At 39.5% G+C, this 25,148-nt stretch overlaps 1 protein-coding gene across 2 annotated transcripts; it reads left to right on the top strand.

Annotated features, from left to right (window-relative positions):
- The first annotated feature begins 3,492 nt into the window (after window positions 1-3,492).
- On the top strand, window positions 3,493-23,544 carry ifi30 (interferon, gamma-inducible protein 30). 2 transcript variants are annotated; one of them, NM_001017196.2, is given in 8 exon segments: window positions 3,663-3,783; window positions 15,813-16,007; window positions 16,752-16,826; window positions 18,122-18,217; window positions 19,630-19,782; window positions 22,376-22,444; window positions 22,523-22,689; window positions 22,724-23,544. In NM_001017196.2, coding segments are annotated over 7 exon segments (771 nt in total). In that variant the 5' UTR covers window positions 3,663-3,672; the 3' UTR covers window positions 22,595-22,689; window positions 22,724-23,544.
- The last annotated feature ends 1,604 nt before the right edge of the window (window positions 23,545-25,148 follow it).

The following is a 25,148-nucleotide window of genomic DNA, read 5'->3' as shown; positions in this document are numbered from 1 at the left end:
GCATGCGTATTGCTGGGTTTTAGTGAGACAAGCCGGGGCGCTCCCTCCCCTCTGTGACACACAGACACAGCGAATTTGCAGCCTGTCACAGCCGCAAGGCAAGGAGCAGGCAAGCGAGGAGCGAGCGGCGGGAAACGAGCGGCGGGGTGCGAGCGGGGACGGGGGGGTGGGTGTTTGCGAGTGGGAGGGGCAGGCGGAGGTGTTTAATCATGGGGCTGCAAATACACCTAAGTTACAAGCCAATTTTTGGGAGATGTGACCATTATTTTAAAAAACAAATTTGGCGATTTGCTTTGGGCAAGGGAGCTCTACACTATATTAAGGGCTACAGTAGTAGCCTTTCCTGGCTCTTTAAGGATTTTTTTAAGACATTAGAAGAATTAAAGGAACAATTAAATAATAGAAAATGATAAGGGCATTTAACTAAAGTAATATCCTTTCAAACATCTGATATGCACTTTTATTTCTTTTTATAAAACCTCTACAAGTATATGATATCTATATCTGTTATTACAATTAGATAATAAGAAAAAAGTTCCACCAAAATCTGAGGTTAAAAATTAGAGGAACAACTACAGGAGCCACAGAAAATCCTTTTGCAACCAGAATTGGCCGTAAAGAATCCTGCAAGAATATTTGTGGTTACAAAAGTGGAAGAACAAGCAGAGCAGCCCCAGAATTGGCACCAAATAATTCTGAAGAAGAGACAGGATCAAAAGAGAAGGAAGAAAACCTTTGTAAGTATTCTTTTAATCTAGTGTAAACTTCAAACATGTCTTCTTAAACTTTATTTATTATTTTATTTCAAGAAAGTCCCCACAAATAAATGCATTTTTTATTGAAGGAGAAGATCAGAAACAACATCCAGTCTGCCCTAGCACCTCACAATCCCAGTCTTTCTATAAATCCACCAGAGGCGAGTGAGATTGAAAAACCAGAAAGACACCAGGGATGTGAACAGCAGGAACCAATATTAACAACTTGGGAGCAAATGATTGAAGAAGAATTGAAGAATGAAGAGAAGCCTGGTAAGCCTTCATTGGGCGTCCAGTGCTAGCTGATCTAAATCAATTTTTTAAGCATGTACTTTGTAGATGTAGTGACAAACAATCCTTTTGTTACCTCAAGTCACACTATGTATATTTTATCTGAGTGACTTCATAATCCTTTACTCTTTCTAACACTGACCAGAAATACAGGAGATTGAAGATCCAGAAAAAGAAGCAGAGAAGGTACAAAGAGCCCTCATGCTATTAGAGATTCCCAAACATGACCAGAGGTTGAAACAGCAAGAACCTTTAGTAACATGCTGGGAACTACAGCCCACTCCCTGCTGCGTCCTTCCACTTCCTGTTCCCCCGCTCCATCCTCCAGCTCCCTGCTCCTCCACTCCCGGCTGCGTCCTCTGGCTCCCTGCTCCCCTCTGTGTCTGCAGACAGGTAGTAGCCAGGGGTAAGGACGCAGCAGGGGCCGGGTAAATTATCTTGGGGGGCCAGATCTGGCCCAGAGGCTGTAGTTTGAGGATCCCTGTGCTAGATGATTAAGAGACATTTATTTTAAAAATGGGCACCAAACTACCTTTATCTAGCTTTTATAACAAACAACGTTTATCCACATTATTTATACTTCATATTTATCAGAACACATTTTAACCACACAATTTTCTTCTTTCTACAAATCCATCAGAAATAAGTAGGATGAAAGAGCCTGAAATACAAACAAAGGAGCCACATGAAGTCTTCTTGCAACTAGAATTGGGACCAGAGATTCCCAAACAAGTAAAATCTTGGGAACATATGATTGGTCAAGAATTTAAAGAGGCATAAGAAAAGAAATAGAAGCTTGGTAAATGTTCTACAGCCATTTGAAGATTTCTGTAGATTGACCCAAAGTAAAGCTGTAAAGTCTTCTTGAAATAATAGGATTTTAATGGACAATTTTAAAGAACTCAGCTGTTGACAAAAATAAGCATTTATCTACCTGAATTTCACTGTTAAGATCTGGAACATGGTTTCCATAATGCTAATTCGAAGTTAGAGATCCAGACAAAAAATGTGTATCATTTTCCTATTCTCTATGAAAGAAATGTTCTTGCCAAATACAATGAGAGATCTTTGTTTTAATAGGTCTGTTTACTTCTGGCGTTTAAAAGATGGGCAGGTCTTGATGTCATTGGGTGGGAGTGGAAGAGGCAGTGAAATGGATTGGTGGGACGGGGAAGTGGGTGGGTGTGGCAGAGGCTGGCCCCCTTTCTCAAGCTATCGTATGATATGCTGAACTAGTCCTCCATACGTCTCAGGTATGAGTGTTCCAGTTCCATGTTAACACTTGACACATGAGAAGTTTCAAGGATTGAATCAATAGTATGCACATATGTGGATTAAATGGACACTTGTTAACACTTTATATACAAAAATTTTCGAGGACTAATTTGTTATTATGCACATATGTGGTTTAAATGGACATTTGGTTGAACTTGATCATGACATCACTAGGCAAGGGGTGTGTTTTCTAATCTCCACCTACTTCACAACCTTTATAACTTGAACACTAATTGGTGCACTGTTAGCTTGAGAAAGGGCCCTGAAACAGTGCTTATTTTTTTTTTTTATGTAGTTGGGCGAATAAACACATTTTTACACGGTTTACAATTTCAGTGTGCTACTGGATTTTTTTGCTATTCTACAAACTGAAAGTGACATCATTGCCAGGGACAGACCTGTTGTGGGTAGTAAGCATGTACCACCCAACTTAATGTGCAAAGTGCCCACTTCATACCCACTAGTTCAGGACTTCAGATGGAACAGTGCCCCCCATACACAGTGCCCCCCATACACAGTGCCCCCAATTGAGACAGTCCCCCCCATACACAGTGCCCCCAATTGAGACAGTCGCCCCCATACACAGTGCCCCCAATTGAGACAGTGCTCCCTTCTTCTTCAATGGCTCCTCTGCGTAAGCGGCTCCTTTCGTGGAGATGACAGGCCCTTTTATAAGTTTGTGCCCCTGGGTACGTGTGACGTCAATACGCACGGGGCGCAACCTTATAAAAGGGCCTGTCACCGCCGCACAAGGAGCCACATACACAGAGGAGCCCCTGGAGAAGAAGGAGCGCCAGCACATCGCACTGTCCCGGATACATCAATGAATGTTCCGCATTTCCATAATCTATTACGGAAATGCGGGACATTCATGGAACTATCCAGAACAGCGGGATGCGCTATCAAAACCGAGACTGTCCCGCAGAAAGCAGGAAAGTTGGGGGGTATGCATACATCCCATTACATACCTTGCTCTGCCTAACTCCCCTAGCCCGCCCCTCTCTTTCCCTCCACTGCTCACCCTTCTCTTGTTGTACCTGGAGCTGGCCCTATTTGGGCTTCATTCACACAAAGAACTACAATTCCCAGCAGCAACTTCCCCTCAACCCCTGTAGGTGTCCTTTAAAAAAAAAATAAAAAAAACCTTCTGTCAGAGGCTGCTAGGGTTAAACTTTGCTTGAGTCTTTGGTTTTGTGACGGGGGATCCGGATCACTGATCAGGAGAAGCGGGGGAAGGTTGCTGTGGGAGGATCAGGAAGCCGGGGCACAGATCTGAAGGAGGGACTTTTTATTTAGTCATGTTAATAGCAACTTGAAGCACTGATTTTAATTCCCAAACAACCGGCGTACCATGAGGTGTTACCTGCTTCTGCTCTGCGCTGTGGGGGCTGCCTCCCAGCCCGTGTGTAACCACCCTCCGAGCACCTGGTGCAGCTCCTGGGAAATTGCCAAGGAATGCCAGGTAGGAGCAGGGCACGCAACTCACCGGGCCACCCTGTACTGAACAGCGGCTGCTAGCTGAGCCTTACTTGCCTGTGATACCTGTAGTTCACATTATATATACCTCCTATTACATAAAGAGTGCTCTGTTGAGAAATCAGATCATGTATCAGCTGCAGCTGTAAAACGACACCCTGTAATAGCGTGTGCGCTGCGCCTTCTTCTTTATCTCCCCTTGGCTTGTTTCTATTCCTGTCACATACATACCCCAAACTTTTCCAGTCATTCCTGGCTCGCTTCATGTTATAAACACCTACTATCATTCTCAGCGACATTTTATTGTCCCGGGCACTTACAACTTCTGTCTTCTTTCTCTCTCTGTTCCATGTATTTTCCCTTATTCCCTCCCTTTCTGTAAACGTTTCGCTTTCTGTTTATTTTAACTTGTAATCTTCAGGACAACCTAAGCTTGCAAAATATGCTAGAATGGTTGTGTAATTCCACTTCTGTAACAAGATATAGGCTTGTAAATGTCTGAAAAATGAAAAAAAAAAAATCCCTATAATATAAACACATATATCAGAAACATGAATTATTTTAATGCGTGTAAATACAACTGATTTGGAAAGTCCCATTCAGGAGAGTGAATGCGCCAATATGAAATATATACAGCTTTATAGAGATTTATCAAAAACTCCCAGCAGTACACTACCAAATTTCCAATGCACTGCTCCAGAAAGCTGCAGACTTTAGATTTCAAGGCCAAAAATTCAGGTTTACCCTAGAAATCTATACATTTCTGGAAAAAACAGATTCTGACAAATCCAGAATATATAAAGCTGTCTGTCTACTCCAACCTACCAAGTTTAAAACATCACTTCAAATGTTCCAGTCTAAAGCATCTTATCTACTACTGGTTATAAGGTAACCAGATAAAACATCCTAAATATGAATGCCAGGGGCCCACTGAAGAGTTTGGTGCCCAATGTGCATAGGTTTAACTAAGTATGTGGCTTTTAGGGGGCCCAAGGTGAACATACCCCTTCTGAAAGTACACATTCTCCCAAGTTTAAAATGGGTACATATGTCTTTCCTCTCCAAAGTACCATGCCGCTAGGCTTTCCTAAAATTCCCAATTTTGATGACATTTCTGAAATCAACTCAAAATTTCCAAAATGGGTTCACGTGTGTTTCTACTCTAAAGCCTATGGATTAAGTGTCAGACACAAAATGTGTAAAGCTCCATGAGATGATTTTTCAATTAAGATTTTCTAAACTTTTAATTACATTTTTTGTTGGCCTGTTTGAGGGTTCCCAAAGTACCCTACACCTCACTTTTGGTTTCTACTTTTAATGTACCAAGCTGCAAAGGTTTCCTAAAAATGTCGGTTTTGATGAAATTTTCAAAAAACACCTCAAAGCTTTAATTTTGCAGCATCTTATCTCCCACATATCATTACGTACCAAGATAAAACACCATAAATATGAACACCAGGGGTCCACTGAACATTTTGATGCCCAATGTGCATTAGCTTAGCATAGTTTTTAGAGACCAGCACCAGATTTCAAGATGGTGCACCCCAAGGCCACTTCCCCCTCCCTGCTCTCCCACAACACCCTCACAAGCCCCTACCTGTTCCTGCTCGTGCAACTCTGCCAATGCAGTAGTTTCTTTTATTGCTGAACTGGGGACTGGATGGGTGGGAGATTCAAACAGCTGTCAAAATCTCCCATCCAATACCATTTCAGCATCCTACCCACAGATATTTGCCGCCCTAGGCCCAGGCCCCTTTGTGGCCTGCCCACAAACCCTGACCTGTTAGAGACCCCAAAATATACCATGTGCATGTTGGAAACCATAGATTTTTGGAAAGTACACATGCAGACACAGTGTCAGACTGGGGTGCCAAGGGCCCACTAGAAAACCTTGTGATCTTAGGCTCACTGTCCCCTTCTCTGTTTTCTCACTTTCTTTAATCTCTTAATAACTTCTTTTTACATACTTTTATCTGTCCTTTCCTCCATTTTTTCAGATGCTTCTCATATAGAATTGAGTAATGGCCATGGTATAGGTGTACAAGGCAAATGGTTGTGTGAGCAGTAGGGCCCACTGACACCTGGGCCCACCGGGAGTTTCCCTTGTACCCTGATGGGCCAGTCCGACAAATCCAAACTGGGTAAATATTACTTTTTACACCAAACAGCAAAGCTTTCCTAAAGTTAGCAGCTTTGATGCCATTTCTGAAAATCACCTAAAATCGTTGCAATTTTCCGCATTTATCTCACAAAATTTTTTACCTACATTGGCAAATCACCCTAAATATGAATGCCAGAGGTCTACTGAACAGCATGATGCCCAATATGTATAGATATACCAAAGTATGTGATATGTATGGACCCCAAATGAAAGTAATGCATGTGAATTTTCGAGCCTGTCAACTTAGCTTCTGAAAGCAAAGCCCCCAACTGCATATTATGTGCTGTAACACCCCGTAACTGTACAGAGACCCCCAGAAAACCATATATTTTTGAAAAGTACACATTCTGACAAATCCGAAAGAGGTGAAGATGCCTTTCTACACCAAACTACCAAACGGCTACGCTAAAAGAAATGCAACAAGCAACAAAGGAAGTCTAAAACTGCAATAAAATCACAAAATGAAGTACAATTTGGCAAATCAATGAAATAACCAAATTAACTATTTTTCAGCATGGTTGGCGGTCAGAATACCTGATCAAATAGTCACACTGTGAAATAAATACTTGTGTGTACACCTCTAAAAAGTGTGTGAATATGTACAAAAGAAAAAAAAACTGTCAGAAAAGCAAAACAAAAGCTACATTTAGTAAAAGGTCTGTTGTGTGTAAATGCATGTATGTGTGTGTATATAGGTAAAAAAAGGTCACTTACCTTTTTTGTGAGCTGGAGTGTCCTTGGCTGCACAGAGAGGGTCCCATTATCAGAGTCAGCAGGAGGTGAGTGGGCAGGCTCAGGAGGGCTGGGGAAGGAAGCTCTTAAAACCAGACACAAGTGCTATCATGTTTGCTCTTAGAGGACACAGGACCACCTGTCTAGGGTGCACTGGACTCCCTGCGCCGATGGCAAAAGCCGCCAATGCAGAGAGAGAAGCTTGATCTGCAAAGCACATATGTGATATGTGCTTGGCAGATAAAGCCTTTCTGCGAAGCACGTATGACATACGTGCTTGGCAGGAAAAGCGTTAAAAGTTTCTGTTAACTGTGCATCAATATGCGACTATTTGCAGTTGGATAGCCAATTGCTGGATCCTAGCAAATGCCAGAGGGGCTGCTGTAAGATGCCATAGACAGTCACTATTTAGCGGGCTGCTGTTGGGCATCTTTATAATTAAAATGCCAGGGCCTCTTTTAAATTCCAGTCTGGGCTTTCTCTTGCATAATGTTTATCATTACTTTCTACTGCTATTCAAGAAACATATTCTGCAGCACTGTATATAAAGTAGTAAATATCCCAGTAGCCCACATACTGTTAATATATTTGCCCTGACAAGGTATAATTGAAGTGTGGGTGGCCAGTGGTAGGAGGTAGCCCACCAAGTTGTATATACCTACTCAAGTAGCTTCCCACTAGCTTGTTGTATAGAAGTTTATTAGCCCACGTAATGGGAAAGGCTAAACAGCAGCCATAAAAAGCATTTTTCACTTTAAGAAAAATGGCAACATGGGCTGCTAAACCTGAATAGCCAGCATCAAAGCTTCTTGTTGATGAGAAAGTGGGTTGGGTGTACAGTGAGTGAGTGGAGCAGTCAGATAAAGCATGCCGCAGCATTTATATTACCCTGTACTGTAGAAGGCAGTCATTCTACATGCTATAATATTTAAGGTGAGTAGTGATGAGCGAATCTGTTCCGTTTCGCTTCGCCGAAAAATTCACGAATCTTTCAAAAGATCCGCGAAACAGCGGAAAATTCGCGAAACGGCGAAAATGTCGTGCGACAAAAAAATTTTGTCGCCCGCGGCTATTATTTTGTTGCGCGGCTATTGTTTCGTCGCCCTCGGCTATTGTTTTGTCGCACGCTATTGTTTCGTCGCCCGCGGCTATTGTTTCGTCGCCCGCGGCTATTGTTTTGTCGCGCGGCTATTGTTTTGTCGCCCGTGGCTATTGTTTCGTCGCGCGGCTATTGTTTCGTCGCGTGGCTATTGTTTTGTCGCGCGGCTATTGTTTCGCCGCCTGCGGCTATTATTTTGACGCCCGCGACAATTTTTTGACGTGCAGCAAATTTTTCCGTGGCGAATTCGCCGCGAATCCATGCCTGGCGAAATATTTCACCCATCACTAAAGGTGAGTGCTGTGTTCAAGCAAAACCTGTATCAGGTATGTTTGTTTTGGAAAACAGGTCCACTAAACTGTCACTAGAGTGTTCATTTATAGTTTTGACTGCTTGCTATTGGGGAGTAAAACATTTTTAACTTCTGGTGAAAAGTCATATGATTTTAAGCAATTATATTTGGTTCAGCCACACAGTTGATTCAGATTCAGTGCATCTAGTTATGTGGCAACTCTCAGATCATGCAGATGCCTGCTGTTTGTGTTGATACGATTCCCTGGTCTGTTACTGCTTGAATGAAAGGTGCTAATAAGTTCAAAGGTGGAAAATATTTTAGTGCAGACCTTTGCTTATGCTTTGGACATCTAAAGGGATTTTTCACCTTTAACTTTTATTATCTAGGCATTGCTACTAAAAACTTGCAGTTTATTTATTATATACAGTTCTTGATTTATTTATTATTTTGCTCAGCAGCTCTCTAGTGTGGGATTATGGGAGCGGTCTGGTTGCTAAGACCTAGCAACCAGACAGTGGTTTAAAAGCGAGACACACATATGAATAAAGGAGGGCCTAAACAAAAAGATAAATAATAAGTAGCAATAGCAATAAAATTGTAGCTCAGCAGAGCAATACCCCCCACCCCATTTCTTTTGAAAGCTGCATCAGGTAAGGCCACTGTCTTTACCATGTGATGAAAATATGGTGGAAACCTTGGTCCAACCTGGCCATACCCAAGACAGTTGTCCTGCTCATCAAAAGACAATTTAAGGTAGCGAGGCCTGGCCTTTGTCAATTCCATGTTGACTGCCAACAAGTGCTGTTGAGAGAATCTTGTAAAGTGAGGCATTTAAAGCTACCTGTAGAAGGGCGCCTAGAGAAATGTCAGAGGCTGTCTGGCTGAAAACAACCGCACACTCATCCATATCGCATCTCTGGGTATGACCAGGCTAAAGGTGCCCATACACTATAAGATCTGCTCGCTTGGCAATGTCGCCAAGCGAGTGGATCTTTACCCGATATCCCCACCTACGGGTGGGTGATATCGGGTAGCAAGAAACTTAAAAAAAATATATGTTTTCTTTATATGTAGTATTTACCTTCCTATATAGAACTATCAGGAATGTCAAGGGCCATTTACCTGGCATCTTCAGAAAGCAGGAACTAAGGATAAGCATAGCTTTATGTTGTGCTTAAGCCATTCTCATACAGCAGGGCTGTCCAACTGGCGGCCCGCGACCCCCCTCTGTGTGGCCCCCCACCTGTCTGGCTGCTTTGATGGCTTACTCTTGTGTAAGCTTTAAATGGTATCGGTACTGTGATTAACTGCCCCCCCTGCATGGTTAACACCTCAGATTCAGGCTGTAATCCCCCTGTATTGTTTAAAAATCCCCTGTGTTGTTCACACCTTTTAACCTCTGCATTGTTCACCCCCTGCAGTGTTCACACCTCTGGCTCAGACTGTAATCACCCACATTGTTCCCCTGTTCACACCTCAGGCTCAGGCTGTAGGAGCAGTAGAAACCTACAAATAATCCCTGCACACTACAAAAAGAACATATACTAAGATGGTACTGCAATTAAAAAGTTTTTTAATATATAGTTATTGTGCAGACTGTAGGAGCAGTGCCAGCATTGTGTCACTGTATGCTGCCTGTGTGTGCCATACAGCATAGGGCAGGCAGACTATGGAACACACAGGCAGGGTAGGGCAGGCAGAGTATGGCACACACAGGCAGGATAGTGCAGGGAGGGTATGGCACACACAGGCAGGGTAGGGCAGGCAGAGTATGGCACACACAGGCCAAGTATGGCACAAACCAGCTAAGAATGGCACACACAGTCAAGTCATAGTATGGCACACGCAGGCAGGGTAGGGCAGGCAGAGTATGGCACACGCAGGCAGAGTATGGCAGGTTTTTGCTGTACTACAACCATTAATATGGGTATGGTCATGTGATAACATGGGTGTGGTTTCAAGTGGGTGCGGTTTCAAAAAGGGGAGTCGTCAAAACTGGCTTCCATTATCGGCCCTCCACCACGTAGGTCGAAAAAATTCCGGCCCTCTGTACCACAGAAGTTGGACAGCACTGTCATACAGCATCTCTCTGTAACCATCATCTCCCCAAATGCTACCCACATCTAAGGCACATATTGCATACAACAGCAACTTTGAATTAGGGATGCACCGAATCCAGGATTTGGTTCAGGATTCGGCTTTTTTCAGCAGGGTTCGAATTCACCCGAATCCATCGTCCTGACTGAACCGAATCCTAATTAGCATATGCTGCATGAATACTGACGTGGCATTATTTAACCCTTCCAAATCCTAATTAGCATATATCCCTTACAATGGATTCAGGGGTTTGGCCAAACCCAAAAAACTGGGTTTGGAGCATCCCTTCTTAAGACTGGCAGTGAAGCTGTAATTTACTCTGATTTCAATATTGTACCTAATCCATAAAGCACCTCAAATGTGCCTTCGTTCTGGTATAGAAGGCCATTCTTTCAGGAGCTCTGCTGAGTTGTCAGAGCTTCTCTGGGCTAACTAAAAAACATTTTTCTACAGAATATATGTTCACACTCCTCATAAGGATATTGCTTAATCACATCACAACTACTTCACATTTTTTTGGGCTCTTAGGAGGCTGCTACACAAGTTCCTTTAATTGCATTTTTAGTGCATGGAGTACTGTAGTGACCCTGTAAGAAATATGTAGAGAAGGGCAATGGAATGTTTCTAGACCTACACCTTATAGTTTGGGATTTTGTACTAGTCAAAGGGCACCACAGCTCTAACATATACATATATAAATGTATTGTTATTAGACTGAAAATGTATTCAGATTTGTGTGATGCAGGGTAGAAACCAATGCATTTGGCATGAGAAATTAATAAATCGGTTTCTATGACAGATGTAACCCCTTTTTCTATTAATGTTTTGATAGATTTCCAAAGATCCGTAAGCCTAGCCTCTGTATAGCAGCCTAGAGCTCACTGAGAATGTGCAGTGTCAGTGATGCTCAGAGGATGGCAAAAAAAAGATAAAAAATGAGAACTGTTACAGATAGCTCTGAAGGCACAGGTCTTTAAAGTACAGGCATGGGACCTGTTATCCAGAATGCTTGGGACCTGGGGTTTTCCGGATAAGGGTTATTTCCGTAATTTGGATCTCCATAACTTAAATCTGCTAAAAATCATTTAAATATTGAATAACCCCAATAGGCTTGTATTGCCTCCAATAAGGATTAATTATATCTTAGTTGGGATTAAGTACAAGGTACTGTTTTATTATTACAGGGAAAAAGGAAATCATTTTAAAAAAATTAAGATTATTTGCTTGTAATGGAGTCTATGGGAGATGACCTTTCCGGAATTTGAAACTTTCTGGATAACGGGTTTCCCATACCTGTAGAAGAAGCAGCTTTAACAGCTTTTTTTCTTCCCTGTTCTGCTGATTTTTTTTTGTGAAAAGATGGTTACTGGCCAAAGGTATTTTAGGCCCATTTGATAATGAAAAAAAAAAAATCTGTTGAAACATCTGTATTGATGTTAAGGGAATAATGGAGGCATAATGTGCATTCTTCACAACGTTACTCATGCTATATACCACTTCCACATACTTTTGGTATCACGGGGTGCATTAATTATAGTCTAGTTTCATTTTTGGCTTTTTTAAAGATTCAGCATGTTGTACGCATAACCTTGGTGCTTAAGTTATACAGTTTTATTTTGAAAAAGATGACGATTATTCTTACGTGGATGAAATGATTATGATCACTAACATGCAAAATCAGAAATTGTTTGATCACCAGCAGTTAGGGTAGTGGTGTCTTTGCACAGTTGTAAATGCTGTCTATATATTGGGTATTTAAGATACCGGTATTTCATGGAAATTAAGACCTTATTAAAGGATTTTTATAAATAAAAAATGTACTAAGCATTCTGCATGTTTGATATTGGCAACTGCATTTGCACACTGACTAACATTGTCTATGCTTGCAAAGCCTGTTACATTAACCACAAGCACTTCCCAATTCCTGATGCAGGCACAATTAAAAGATTTTTAAAATGTACAGGCTGGTGGGGCTTTACCCTTATGGTATGAAAGACTTAGGATGGTATATTAAAGAGATGCTGACCATAGGACTGCTTCAATCCCAATCCATAGGACTGCTTCACTATTACGGAGCACCTAGATAGCATCCCCAGCCTAATGGTACCTGCTTTTCAATAAGAGGAGAGCTGGAGAAGCTGCACTATTTCCTTCTACAGGCTGGATTACAAATGAAAATACTTCTGTAGCCTATTGAAAGATTGCACTGCCTCCAGCCCAGTGTGACTAACAGCTACATAGATAATACTGAGAATTACCTCTGCTAACACACGTAGAGACAATTATCAGTAAATGATCAGCATTGTCTATTTTCAAAAATGTAAATTGCCAGTGGGATGTCATATGCATCGCTTCAGTTTTCAGAAATTGCCTCGCAAGGAAATTTCAGGCGGCTTTGGAAAACCTCAGTGTGTTCTTAGGTCTCTGTTTTTAAATTTATAATTAAATAGCGTAGAGTTTGGCATTGCAAGTACCATTTCCCTAGTGCTAAAAATCCTGGAAACTTGACATAGTTGTTCATATCATAAGGGTAAATACAAGTGCTTTCTAAACAAGTGGCTTCTGTGTGTTTTTTTTTACAAAGGAAAATAACTCCATAAAGGGGACTGAATTCTCACTTTATTCTTTTCTTCAAGCCGGAGGTATTAAAGTATATTTCCTTAAAGGAAACTGTGCAAGTGTTCCATTGTTCTATTAGCAAGTATCCTTTCTTGATTTTACAAAAAAAAAATGTTTGCAACTTTCCTTATTAGTACAGGTATAGGACCTGTTATCCAGAATGCTCGGGACCAAGGGTATTCCGGATAAGGGGTCTTTCCGTAATTTAGATCTCCATACCTTAAGTCTACTAAAAAATCAATACAACATTATTTAAACCCAATAGGATGGTTTTGCATCTAATAAAGATTATTTATATCTTAGTTGGGGTCAAGTACAAGGTACTGTTTTATGATTACAGAGAAAAAGGAAATCAGTTTTAAAATTCTGAATTATTTGATTAAAATGGAGTCTATAGGAGACAAGCTTTCTGGATAACGGGTTTCCAGATAAGGGATCCCATACCTGTACTTAGTACATATTGATCTGTAGATTATATAGCTAGCTTCCAATGGAGTCCACAAAGCAAGCAATTCTAATTTGTTATGATCATCTGTGTACTGTAAAAAAAAAAAGATAAAAAAACAGAACCATGGACTTGAAGTGCATATAACCGTACTGGCTTCCCAGATATTTGTATAATTTGTATAAACAATTATGTAATTAGTAAAGACACATTTATACGAAACTGTTCAAATTTCCATTTTTGTTATGGCATTATAAAATGTATCTCTAAACACATCCCCCCCCCCCCCCCCCCCAGTGCTGGAGCCAATTAAATCCCCAGCTGACCAGGTCCTCTTAAAGTGGACCTTTCACCCAGGCATAAAAAGCTGTATAATAAAAGCCCGTTTCAAATTAAATATGAACCCATGAAACTCATTTTTTTGTTTTTATTAACACATCCATACCCAATCATATATTGCCTGTCCCCCCTCTATGCCTTAGGCATAGGGGTGGGGCAGACAGATACTTTCACTTTCAATTCAGAACGTCTTAGATGTTGCTGCACTCCTCACATTCCCCCTCCCTCCTCACAATCTAATTTTGTAACCAGTGCATGGATATGGGTATCAGGTCCCCCCATACTGGCACAGAAATAAGATTCTGACAGGATGCATGCCTTAATAACAGTGTCCACAAAATGGCCCCTGCCTGCATGCTGCAACTGTGAATTTCAAGGCTGAAGAAAATAAGATTAAACTCATTTATATGGTGTAAGTGAAGTTTATTTTGCTTGACAAACACAATTGAAAACAATCTGGAATTATTTCATAGGGTGACAGGTCCCCTTTAAATTCCTGTATGTCCACTCATCCATTTACAATACACATCAGTTTTATATTCCTGGTGCCTCCTCTTCTTGAGATGAATCCACTATTAAAATATTACCATTCTTCATCAAGCCCTCACGTTATGTACCCACCACAAGAAATAAATCTATTGTGTTTGTGCTTCCATTCTTCTCTTATGCTGTTAATAAACTGTTAGATCTAAACACTGGACTGGGTGTAAGCCTTTGGGATTGCTTATAGATACAAACGGCTTTCTCAAATGCCATTGAAATCTATTTCTTTTGATTTCCTGCCCTTGCCTTGATTAAGAGAAGTTGCCATATTCCTTTTTTTATGCTTAGCCATTTTCTCATGCAACAGAAAAAACACTAATTTATTTCTAATATACCGAGAAGTAATGATTTGTGCCTTAACTACCCAATTAAGATGAACAGGTTTTCAAGGAATAGTTCAAACTTAACCCATTTTTGATTATGTTTTACATGGTTTGCATTCAGGCAGAGCCAGTACATATCAGTGAGAGAGGGTTGGTATCATTTTTTAGCCTTGTTTTCAGGTTGGATATAAAGCATGTGCTGTGTTACTAAATGTGCTGTTATTATTCCAATATTATGTCTGATGAAATAGGCTTTAATCAAGTATAGTGATAACTAATGCATTAAATAGTTCAATAAGCACAAACTATTGAGCATGGCCATGTATGCCAGCTCAGGTGGCAGTTTCAACAAAGCATCTACTACCTGTCATATAAAATGCTTTGGGCGTTTGCCCCAAATAAAAGCATATATATAGCATTTGGCCCGCCCAGCATATATATATGGCCAACAATACAGTACCTGTCGATTTTGGCCCTCATTTAGCAAAAGTGGTGATAAAAGTCTCCGAGATTTATAGTATACTAAGCAGCGAGAATTTACCAAATAGTAGAGCAGTGCCAGAAAGAAATGTGATTTTCAGGCAGTTTTTAATATATTTGTACTAAAATCTTTTGTTTAGTAAAAATTACAGGCAAGGAGCTATAATAGAAAATCTCTTATATGGGAATGCTTCAACGGTATTATCCATAATTACTAACATGCCTATGTTCTGCATTTGTATCATTTAGTTAAGAATTTACATATGAGCTGTTTTATGCAATACATTTTTATAGAGACCAATATTGTTTGTGGGTATAGTTTTCCTTTAATGAACCATGCAGCCAAGGTTCACAAACTGCCAATTAAGTAGTATGGGTTACAGTACTAGTGCAAAATTTCCCCCTGTTTGGTAATAACTCTGAGCAACATTTACTTAAGTGATGCAGTTACCTACTGCATACATTCAAACATTTTCTTTGTTTAATTCTAACAGTAAAACAGTCAGAGTTAACTGCCGATTGGTTGCAGGGATTAAGGCAATGGCAATTGCTGATTGGCTGCTGGGATAAGGCAGTGGCAAATTGGCTCCATGTTTTCAACACATTCACAAGTCCTTCTATGAGTCTACCTCTTTTAACTGCTCTTCTGCTCTACCCGCCTTGATATTTTTAACAAAACCACTATGTGCCACAATTGTGGCTAAAGACCCTTAAAAACTGCACAATCAAATATTAATGAAACACCGCTTGAGCTGTTATTTGGTGCTGTGGCATTTGCCGTTTTCTTTTTCAGACCTTGAATTGAAGGCTATTGCTGTATATTCATTGCCAGCATTAAGTACTTTTTCTTACATAACATAAATATTTTTATTATTTTACCAGGTGGAAAAACAATGCTTGGAATTCTACTCTAATCGTGATTTGAAGAAGTCTTCTGAACCAGCTATTCAGATAGATTTATTCTATGAAAGTCTCTGTGGAGGTTGTAGAGGTTTCCTTGTCCGGCAACTTTTTCCATCGTGGCTGATGCTCGCTGAAATAATCAATGTGACATTAGTTCCTTATGGGAATGCACAGGTAGGCTTTGATAGGTTATTTTAACATGAATGGGGCAACAATCCCATTTATTGCTAAACAACAAAGCAAGAGTGATTAAAAGATCTAAAACAAAAAAGGCAGCAATTTATGAGGACATGTGGGGTTTAAAAAAAAGCCTGGGAAGAAAGACTTACCATTTAAAGCGGACCTGTCACCTTAAAAAATAATTTCAAATTGTTTTCTATTGTGTTTGTCAAGCAAAATAAACTTTACTTACACTATTTAAATTATTTTAATCTTATTTTCTTCAGCCTTGGAATTCACAATTGCAGCAAGCAGGCAGGGGCCATTTTGTGGACACTGTTATCAAAGCAGGCATTGCATCCTGCCAAAATCTTGTTTCTGTGCCAGTATGGGGGGGGGGCTGATGCCCATGTCCATGCACTGGTTACACAATTACATGGTGCGAAAGGAGGGGGAATGTGAGGAGTGCAGTAACATCTAAGAAGTTCTGAATTGAAAGTGAAAGTAACAGTCTGCCCCACCTCTATGCCTAAGGCATAGAGGCGGGGCAGGCAGTATATGATTGACAGCTGGGATTTTAAAATGCTTTTATAATGGGTATGGATGTGGTAATAAAAAAAATGATTTTGGGTTTCATATTTAATTTGAAAAGGGCTTTTATTATACAGCTTTTTATGTCTGGGTGACAGGTCCACTTTAATATATCTGAGGTCGAACAAATTTCAGCTTATACATAATTTGAACATTTTTATTTAATAGGAAACAAACATCACTGGTAAATGGGTTTTTGATTGCCAACATGGACCTGAGGAATGTCTGGGAAACATGATGGAGGTTTGAGACCATTCTTACATTTATTTGTGTGATGTGTAATGGATATGTGTGTAATTTGCTGTTGGTTATAAATACAGTTTGAAAGCTAATATATGTCTATAAAGATATCAGAATGGCCGAAAAGAACCACACACCATATAGATAATACTCTATTTATTACCCCACAATTCATATAAAATTAATTTGGATCACACATAAAATTAATTTGGATCACATCCTTAAGATCAATATTTCAACACCAAAGATTTCATTAACGATTTTAACTAATTCACCTATAGGGTGAATTCATACATTTTCAGTTCTTAGTTTTATTTCCTCCTTTCACTTCCTCTATCTGTAAAAATATCCACAAGACTATGGAGAGTGAAAATGTCAGATTACTTTGAATAAAAATAAAACTTCTTCATACACATAATAAATCACCATCACCCAAGTGACTTATATGACATACAGTTCTGATATAATGCCAATAAAAGAGATAGGAGAGAGGTAATCCACAGTCACTAGGACAGCTGAAACATAACACTGAAAAAGGACACCTTTTTACCTATCACAAACTTTGCTCTTAGAAGGGTGAGGGGAATGCCCCATACTATACACTCGCCTAACATAACACAGGCTATAGAGACTTCCACCTCAATAGGATTGTTTCAACTCTGCCAGTGACTGTGGATTACCTCTCTCTTTTATTGGCATTATATCAGAACTGTATGCCATATAAGTCACTTGTAGGGGGTAATTTGATGTTTTCACTCTCCATAGTCTTGTGGATAGTTTTATAGATGAAGATGTGGGGTTCTTTTCAGCCATTCTGATATCTTTGTAATTTTGTTATCCCCCAAAGGACCTGTGGGGATTGGTGGCTGTTTATCACCCTTAGCTATAACAACTCAAGTTATTATATGTCTGTGTTCAATGTTAAAAGGGAGCATAAAGGTAGAGCTCATGGAAGGGAAAGAGTGGTGTGCTGGCATTTCATGGTAAGACTAGGATGCTGTACCAGATCCACTTGGACCTGCCACCAGGTCCGAACTGGAGATTTAAAACAGGCCCTAGTATTTAAAGTACATAGAGGGCCAAACAGCCCCCCACAGGACCAATAGTAAGTGTGTATGGCATCTTACAACAGCCCCTCTGACATTTGCCAGAATGTACAGTTTTGTCAGTCTGGGCCTGCAGCCACCCCTCTACCTGCTACCTACCTGATCCCAACCTAAACTGCATGCTGTAGGTACCCAACTCTTTTTAGAACTGCAAAAACTCCAACAATCTAACAATTTTTTATTGATGCACAGGCCTGTCTTATCCATATTCTTGATGATATATACAAATATTTTCCAATCATTTTTTGCATGGAGTCTTCCAACAACATCACAAAATCTTTGGAATCCGTAAGTATTAAATGCATTTACTAAGACATTTGGCATAATGCAAACAGTTTATATGTGCTTTGCGTCTGAAACATTAGGTGTTATTCATAGCTATCTAAGAAGTGTGCAAAGTGCAAAAAATGGGTGCAATGCTCTGTGATTCACTGTTTTCCCACCTTGCAGAATCTCTGTAGGACCTGCATCTGCATGAAGAATATCATTGCTATCATTATAAGAGGGGGAGGCACATAAGTGCTTGTTAGATGAGCACAAAGGGAATCCTTATTGCACCCCTTAGTGCTTTTTGAAAAACATTATAAATGCCTTCAGGGCATACTTAATAATTGTTGCATGATTTATAAGAAAACAGTGATAGGGAAGGTAGTAAATGAAATTGGCAGAACTGTTGCTATTATAAAATCCACAAAGTTGTAATTTGTTTTTTATTTACAAATTGTTTTTGTGCTTTTGCCCTCTGCTAGCTCAGCCATGCTGTTTGTCAGTAATGAATTGAAAATTTCCTTTCCTTTTTTAAATCAGTCAGTTACAATAGGTCAATTTAATTATTACATAAATAATGTAAATGTAATTATTTACATTTTATAATGTACTTTATTTTTATAAATATTATTACATGATAAAATATAATACAGCTCACCATAATACAAAATTAGTGAGAGATCTCAGCTTGTTTCACTGCAATTAAATGGGCCAAGGTTCAGCACAGACAGACCGGTTCAGCACAGCCCTTGGCCCTGCACGGCCCCGTGGTTGGGAACTCCTGGATTAAGGAACTTACATGATAAACAACTGTGAAGAAGAAAAATAGTAAATTATATATGAAAGATTATTAAATATCCACTAGAGTTTTTTTTAATTTTGTCATAGTTGGGGTGCTTAAAAATTAATTTATCTATTAATCTATGCAGTCTATTCAGGTATTATGTATATTTTTAGTGCTACAAATGAAAGTGAAGTGAAGGATAAACAAACATGCACAATATTCAGTGCAACCTTGCAAACTAATGTACACATGAAGTGTGAGGTACATGATTTTTAATAATTTTATATTTTTATTACATAATATATAATAATTAAATATATATATATATATATATATTAATAAAACAATAATATAATCTATTTATACACTGAAAAATACTGGACTGTATCCTCTGTTGAGATTTTCAACCAATGACGGCATATCCTAGACTAGATACTAAAACCTGCTTGATCTGGAGTGGCTAGCCTTCCCCACGTTCCAAGGTTATTTCAGTGAAGCACTATAAAACTATATACATTGTAGGTCTACACAAAGAAAATTATTTATATGTGTATTCTGATTAGAAGAGACCAGTAATTCCCTGGAAGCAGATATCCAGTTTGTTAAACTGCATGCATTTTAATTTAATTTTAATTTCCTCTTCTTGCAGTGCCTTGCAGTTTATGCACCTGAGTTACCACTTAAAACTGTATTGGAGTGTGTAAATGGGGATTTGGGGAACAAGCTTATGCACGAAAATGCTCAAAAAACCAAAGGACTCAGTCCTCCTCACAATTATGTGCCCTGGATTGTCATTGATGGGGTAAGTGATAACTTCCATACATAATCGAGGTGGCTGTGCTGTTAAGATATGCATATATTTTTTTAAAATACTGTACAGGTTTCTTGCTTTTCCACAAGTCATATACTGACATTGATACTTTATTTCTAGATTAAAATGGACATATTTGGACGTAATAGTCAAGTTGTCAATTATTTTGTTGTAAGCACAGTGAATTTTGTTAAGAAAAATTATTGCTGGCAGTTGAAACCATGTGTGGAGCCCGCTCATTATTAACACGCCTAACCAAGCATTTTGGAATATAATGAGTGAACTGGTCACAACTGTCCATTTGCTATTTATTCTGGTAATTATATAGCTTTTGTTCTCCAGCAGAGGAGATCCACACCATCAAACAGAAGCACAGCACTCCCTTTATATACTCACATTTCAGGTTAGACAGAGTTCAGACTAGCAGCAACAATAATGTTTCGGAATCATCCACTCCTTTTTTCAAGCCGTAAATAATATATCATTTCTCCCACAGTTTTTCCTGCATTGTGCAACAGCATACAAGGAAGTGTGTCACAAAAAAACCTGTTTGTGCTTACCTATCCGTGTTTCCATATCACATCATATACCAAATAGATTTGGAAGAGCAAATGAAAGCTATAAATTGTACCTTTGCCGATGATAATGTTGTAGTGCCCTGATCACATAAAAAGGACTGTACATTATACATCCTGTCGGTGATGGCACAGTACATGTCGGTTCATTAAAAGAAGCATGTCCAATTTGTTTTTTGAGCAACTTTTAAGAAACTGGTGTTATAAGAAACTGAACTAGGAAATCCTAGCAGTTTAATAATTTTCCCCACTTGGTTTTTAAAGGGGTTGTTCACCTTCAAAATAACTTTTAGTGTGATGTAGTGAGTGCTATGCTGAGACAATTTACAATTGGTCTTAAGCACTCGCAGAAACGCTGAACTGACTTCCTGTCAAAAGATTTGTTGTGTCTGTTTTCCTCTGCCAGAGACAGATAGCTCTCTCCTCTCTCCCCTCTCCCCTCTCCTGCTTCCCCCTCCCTCAAGAATGCTAAGAACTCACTTCCCCCCCTTAGGAATGTGGATCTGAGCCAATCAGCAGGAAGCTTCCGCAAAATCTTACAAACTGAGCATGTACATCGGTCTGGGTCTCTGTGCAGAAGTGAGGCATTATGGGAACTTTCTTTAAACAGCTCAGTGTTTTTTCTTCCTGTTTGGCTTCTGAACAGGTGAAATATGGAGAGACTTAAGGGCACTATTGAGAGAACTGAAGGTATGCCTGCAGCTTGAGAGCAACTCTTTATTAGACTTTCCTTCTCCTTTAAGCAATCGGGCAGTAGTTTGAAAGAGAGACCAGAATATGAATAGAGGAAGGGCTAAATAGAAGGAAAAGTAACAATAAAATTGCAGCCTTGCTTGGCTGCTGGGGTCACTGCCCAAGTTGTTAAGAATAGGCCTAACACACTAAAGGTAAACCTGAAGGTGGAATCAATACATTCACCAAAGTTGGTAAAGATATCTGTTACTCAGATTGTGTTCAGGTGCTTTGAGCAGTTTTTATGGGGTGTTAGGGCTCAGCAGCAGCAATGAGCACTAAAATCTGTCTGCACCATTAATCTGTTATGCAATGAAAATGCAGAGAGAAAAGACTGACAATTCAGTCCCTCTCCTATTCATATTTCAGTCTCATTTAAACCATTGCCTGGTTGCTAAGGTGAACAAGACCCTAGCAACCAGATAGCTGCTAAAATTCCAAACTGGAGAGCTGCTGGACAAAAAACTAAATAACCGAAAAATGAAAATCATTTGCAAATTGTCTCAGAATATCCATGTCTACATCATACTAAAAACTAATTTAAAGGTGAACAATTCCTTAAATAATGCTTTGGGATTTTCCACTCTGGAAAATATATAATTAAATACAAAAGTATAGGTAATGATTTACCAAGTCTTAGCTAACTACTGATAAATTGGTCACTGTGTGTAATGTATTTGTAATATTCTGTTTTGTTCAAATAATTTCTGAAAGAAGTATCGTGCATTTCAGTTAAAGTTGGCAATGGCAGTTATTTACATTATGTGAATCCATTCAAACATTTCTTTGTAGATAGAAGAAAAGTTTTATGCGGGGACAGCTAGCACAGGGGCTTCCCTGACTGAAAAAATACATTTTGCTATGGCCTTTTATGATGATAATATTGGTGGTGTTATGAACTCAAAATATATTTACTGTAATGTAATGGGCTGATGAATCACACATGTTGGATCTTGAGAAGTCTTTTCTGTCCCCATACACACCAAAACACTTCCTGATTGGTGCTGGCAATAAATCACATAAGTGGCCCCTACACAAAATTACACATTTCTTGAGATAAGCTCTTTATTTTTTTTTAAATTGCTTTATCCCTCCACTGGGCTCTCTCCATTCCATCCAATCCCAGTAATTGCTGCAGATGATCATGTAGGCAGCATGTCCTGTAAGCAACTGCTACTTTCAACCATTCAAAGGGCTGGGAATTTGGAATTATACTGGTGGTAAGGCTCAAGCACAAATATGTGATCATAAATTAATAATAGTTTTTTCCTTATTAGATGCACACTGATGATCTTCAAGCACAAGCTCAAAGTTCTCTCTTTAACCTTGTTTGTGACACATACAAAGTAAGTAAATACCATTATTCTGAGCTAGCACTTTAAGTTGTGAAGGCTTCTAAACATTTCTTTTCCTTTCCTTAACAGGGACCAAAGCCAGAACCCTGCTTGCACAGTGAAATAACACCATTAAAAAGGGATGTTCTCTGCCTAAACTGAATTACTCCTGAATTGCTCCTACAGAAAACTATTCCAACACCAGGGCAAATGTACTTTTCAGACTAACCGTGTGTTTTTGTTTTCCCTTTTTTCTTTTTCTTTTCCCAATTCCTTATGTACTTTCAACAGTATAACTATATTTTGGGTTTGCACCTTGCATTTCACTAGAGGCCTTTCTTCATACAGGGTTGCAGGGTGAGACCTTTTAATGGTGTATGTTCCCTGACATGACAATGCCCAAACTGTGACTGAATGGCTACGTACTACTAATTCACATCTGCTTAAATGTGTTTTAGTGTAATGGAATACCTAGTTGACATTGTTGTGGTTTGACCTGTACACATTATGGGCAGACTTGGGTGCTTTCTGCTGATACTATTTGGGTACCAGCTGTTTTTATCTAGACCTATCCCCAGTTTCATCAACCACAAACACCTGCACAGTATGCCACAACCCCAGTGCCAACTTCTTGTAATTTATTTCCAACACTACAGATTTATGCAAGATAAAGAAAGTTGTGTTAGCAATTAGGAAAACAAATTGATCTACCTCAGTCTTTCCTGAAGGCGGAGACGACTTGATCAGTTTTGTAGGCTTTACACAAACAAACTAACTGGGAAATTATTGAGGCCAAAGTGTCTAAAGCATAGAAAATAAACTTTCCAAGTTCACTGCTTTTCAGTGACCGGAAGAGGCGGTATCCATAACTAGTCAACAGTAAAATTAGGCTGCAGCCTTCTTAGAAGCTGTCACTCTAGATAACCAATGGGAGAAAATCAGGTTATTGAAAAGTAAAGAAACATTCATCATATTTATAGATTTTTCTAATTACACATGGTTTTCAGTGAAAGGAAAATGGAGAAATGAAATTAAGATGCATTTAAATTCTTTACTGCTTACCGTATGGTTACTCATTAATAATAGGTGTATTAAAGGAATAGTAAATCTAAGTTTCAGTCTGTTTTTTTTTTTGTTTTTTTTTTTAAATAAACCATAAAACAGCACCTTTTTACACCCCATCTGGTAAAAAAAAATTTTGGTTTGTTGTTTGGTGCACCCCAATAGAACTGAGCCTTAATTTTAATAATCATGAATGATAAAATTAAATTACTTGTAAGCAGAATTTACATTTATGAAATCTAGGTGGCTGACAACTAAAATAATGTTGGATTGTACAAATATTACAGAAGGACTTATAAGCTTTGCTCGTTTGGCCAGATCACCAAACAAGCGCATCTTTGCTCGTTTGGCCAGATCACCAAACGAGCGCATCTTTGCTCGATATGCAAAGAGCAAAACGATTGAATTTAACAATGGAGATATGAGCTGTCGGAGCAAGGGCCGAATCAATGAGCCAATGCAATTTCCAATCCAAATAAAAAATCAAACCTGCCTGATTGACACCTAGCCAGTTTTTGGTCTGGTATCGGTAGGGCAGATAAGCTACCAAATCGGTGTAAAGGACTAGAATCTGCAGCTCAGCCATACCACTACTAACACCACCCATCTTTCCACAACTGTTCCACTCATCAAAGGTGTGTGCTTCTAATCCCTCCTTACTGCACTCTTATTTTGTTTGGCAATCATGGCTTCTAAGTCCCCCCTTTCACTATCGACACTACATTTTGTGGTACCCGCCCTCTGTGTGGGATTGCCATTTAATCTGCTATGCAATTTTGCCACCCACCACCATCTTGCTTTAAAGCCTGCTCTTACCCCTATTATTTACCCACACTACCATTATTCATGCTTCTCAGTTCCCTCAGTCCCTCACATTTTGTCCATCCGCTGTCATTTTTATCAACTCTCCACAATTATGTCTGTTTGCCAACCTTTCTCCTAGCCTCAGCATTTATTCACTAACTCTTCTGGGCATGGGGCCCCAAAAGGTTATTTGAGGGTTGGCCTACTGTATGCTTGCAGCTGCAAGTAACTCAACGAGCATGCAACAACAGAGGGTGATTTGCGCTGCTCTAACCCCCCTTTGGGCGGGGGAGAACAAAGGCCCACAAATACTGTGCTGCTGGTTTTCATAGAGATAAGAGCACTGCACATGATCTCTAATGATATATAAGGCACACAGAAATTTCTACATCAGTTACTGTGAAGCAGAAAACAAAGGCGCATGCATTTGGGGCACCCCCCCCCCCACTTTCCTCAGTACTAGTGCTCTAATTCACATGTTTCAGTAGGTTTTCAACCTATGACCATTATTACTAGAGGCTTAATCATATGAGCCTGTTTTTGTATCCTGCAGCTGCTATTATTTATGCAGTGTTTTCATTCTAGCACTCCTCAGTGGGCACTTTGACAACCAAGGTCTTTGACAGTGGCATTACTATAGAGGAGAGGTGGTCTTGGGTGACCCCTGATTTTGCATAGAAACTCTATTTATGTTTGATTTAAATCCTGGGGATGGTCTCCCTCTTTACATAACTGCCTACATGTGCATTTATTAATTTCGTCCAAAAATGTGGCTCTCTTTCTGTTGCTTGATAGCCTAGTACTTGGTTGGGTGGTTGCCTTATGTAAGCAAGGTCTGCAATGGGATGAG

This window comes from Xenopus tropicalis, chromosome 1 (genome assembly GCF_000004195.4).
Source record: "Xenopus tropicalis strain Nigerian chromosome 1, UCB_Xtro_10.0, whole genome shotgun sequence".
NCBI lineage: Eukaryota > Metazoa > Chordata > Amphibia > Anura > Pipidae > Xenopus > Xenopus tropicalis.
The sequence above is the reverse complement of the archived record's forward strand: the minus strand, read 5'-3'. Positions and strand labels throughout refer to the sequence as shown.

What these genes read in the sequence shown, in the direction of transcription:
- ifi30 (XM_012963420.1), top strand. Translation starts at nt 3,673, where the DNA reads ATGAGGTGTTACCTGCTTCTGCTCTGCGCTGTGGGGGCTGCCTCCCAG. An exon ending in GTCTGGGAAACATGATGGAG is followed by an intron (nt 16,827 to 18,121) that starts GTTTGAGACCAT and finishes ATTGATGCACAG; the next exon opens with GCCTGTCTTATCCATATTCT. An exon ending in TTGTTTGTGACACATACAAA is followed by an intron (nt 22,445 to 22,522) that starts GTAAGTAAATAC and finishes TTTCCTTAACAG; the next exon opens with GGACCAAAGCCAGAACCCTG.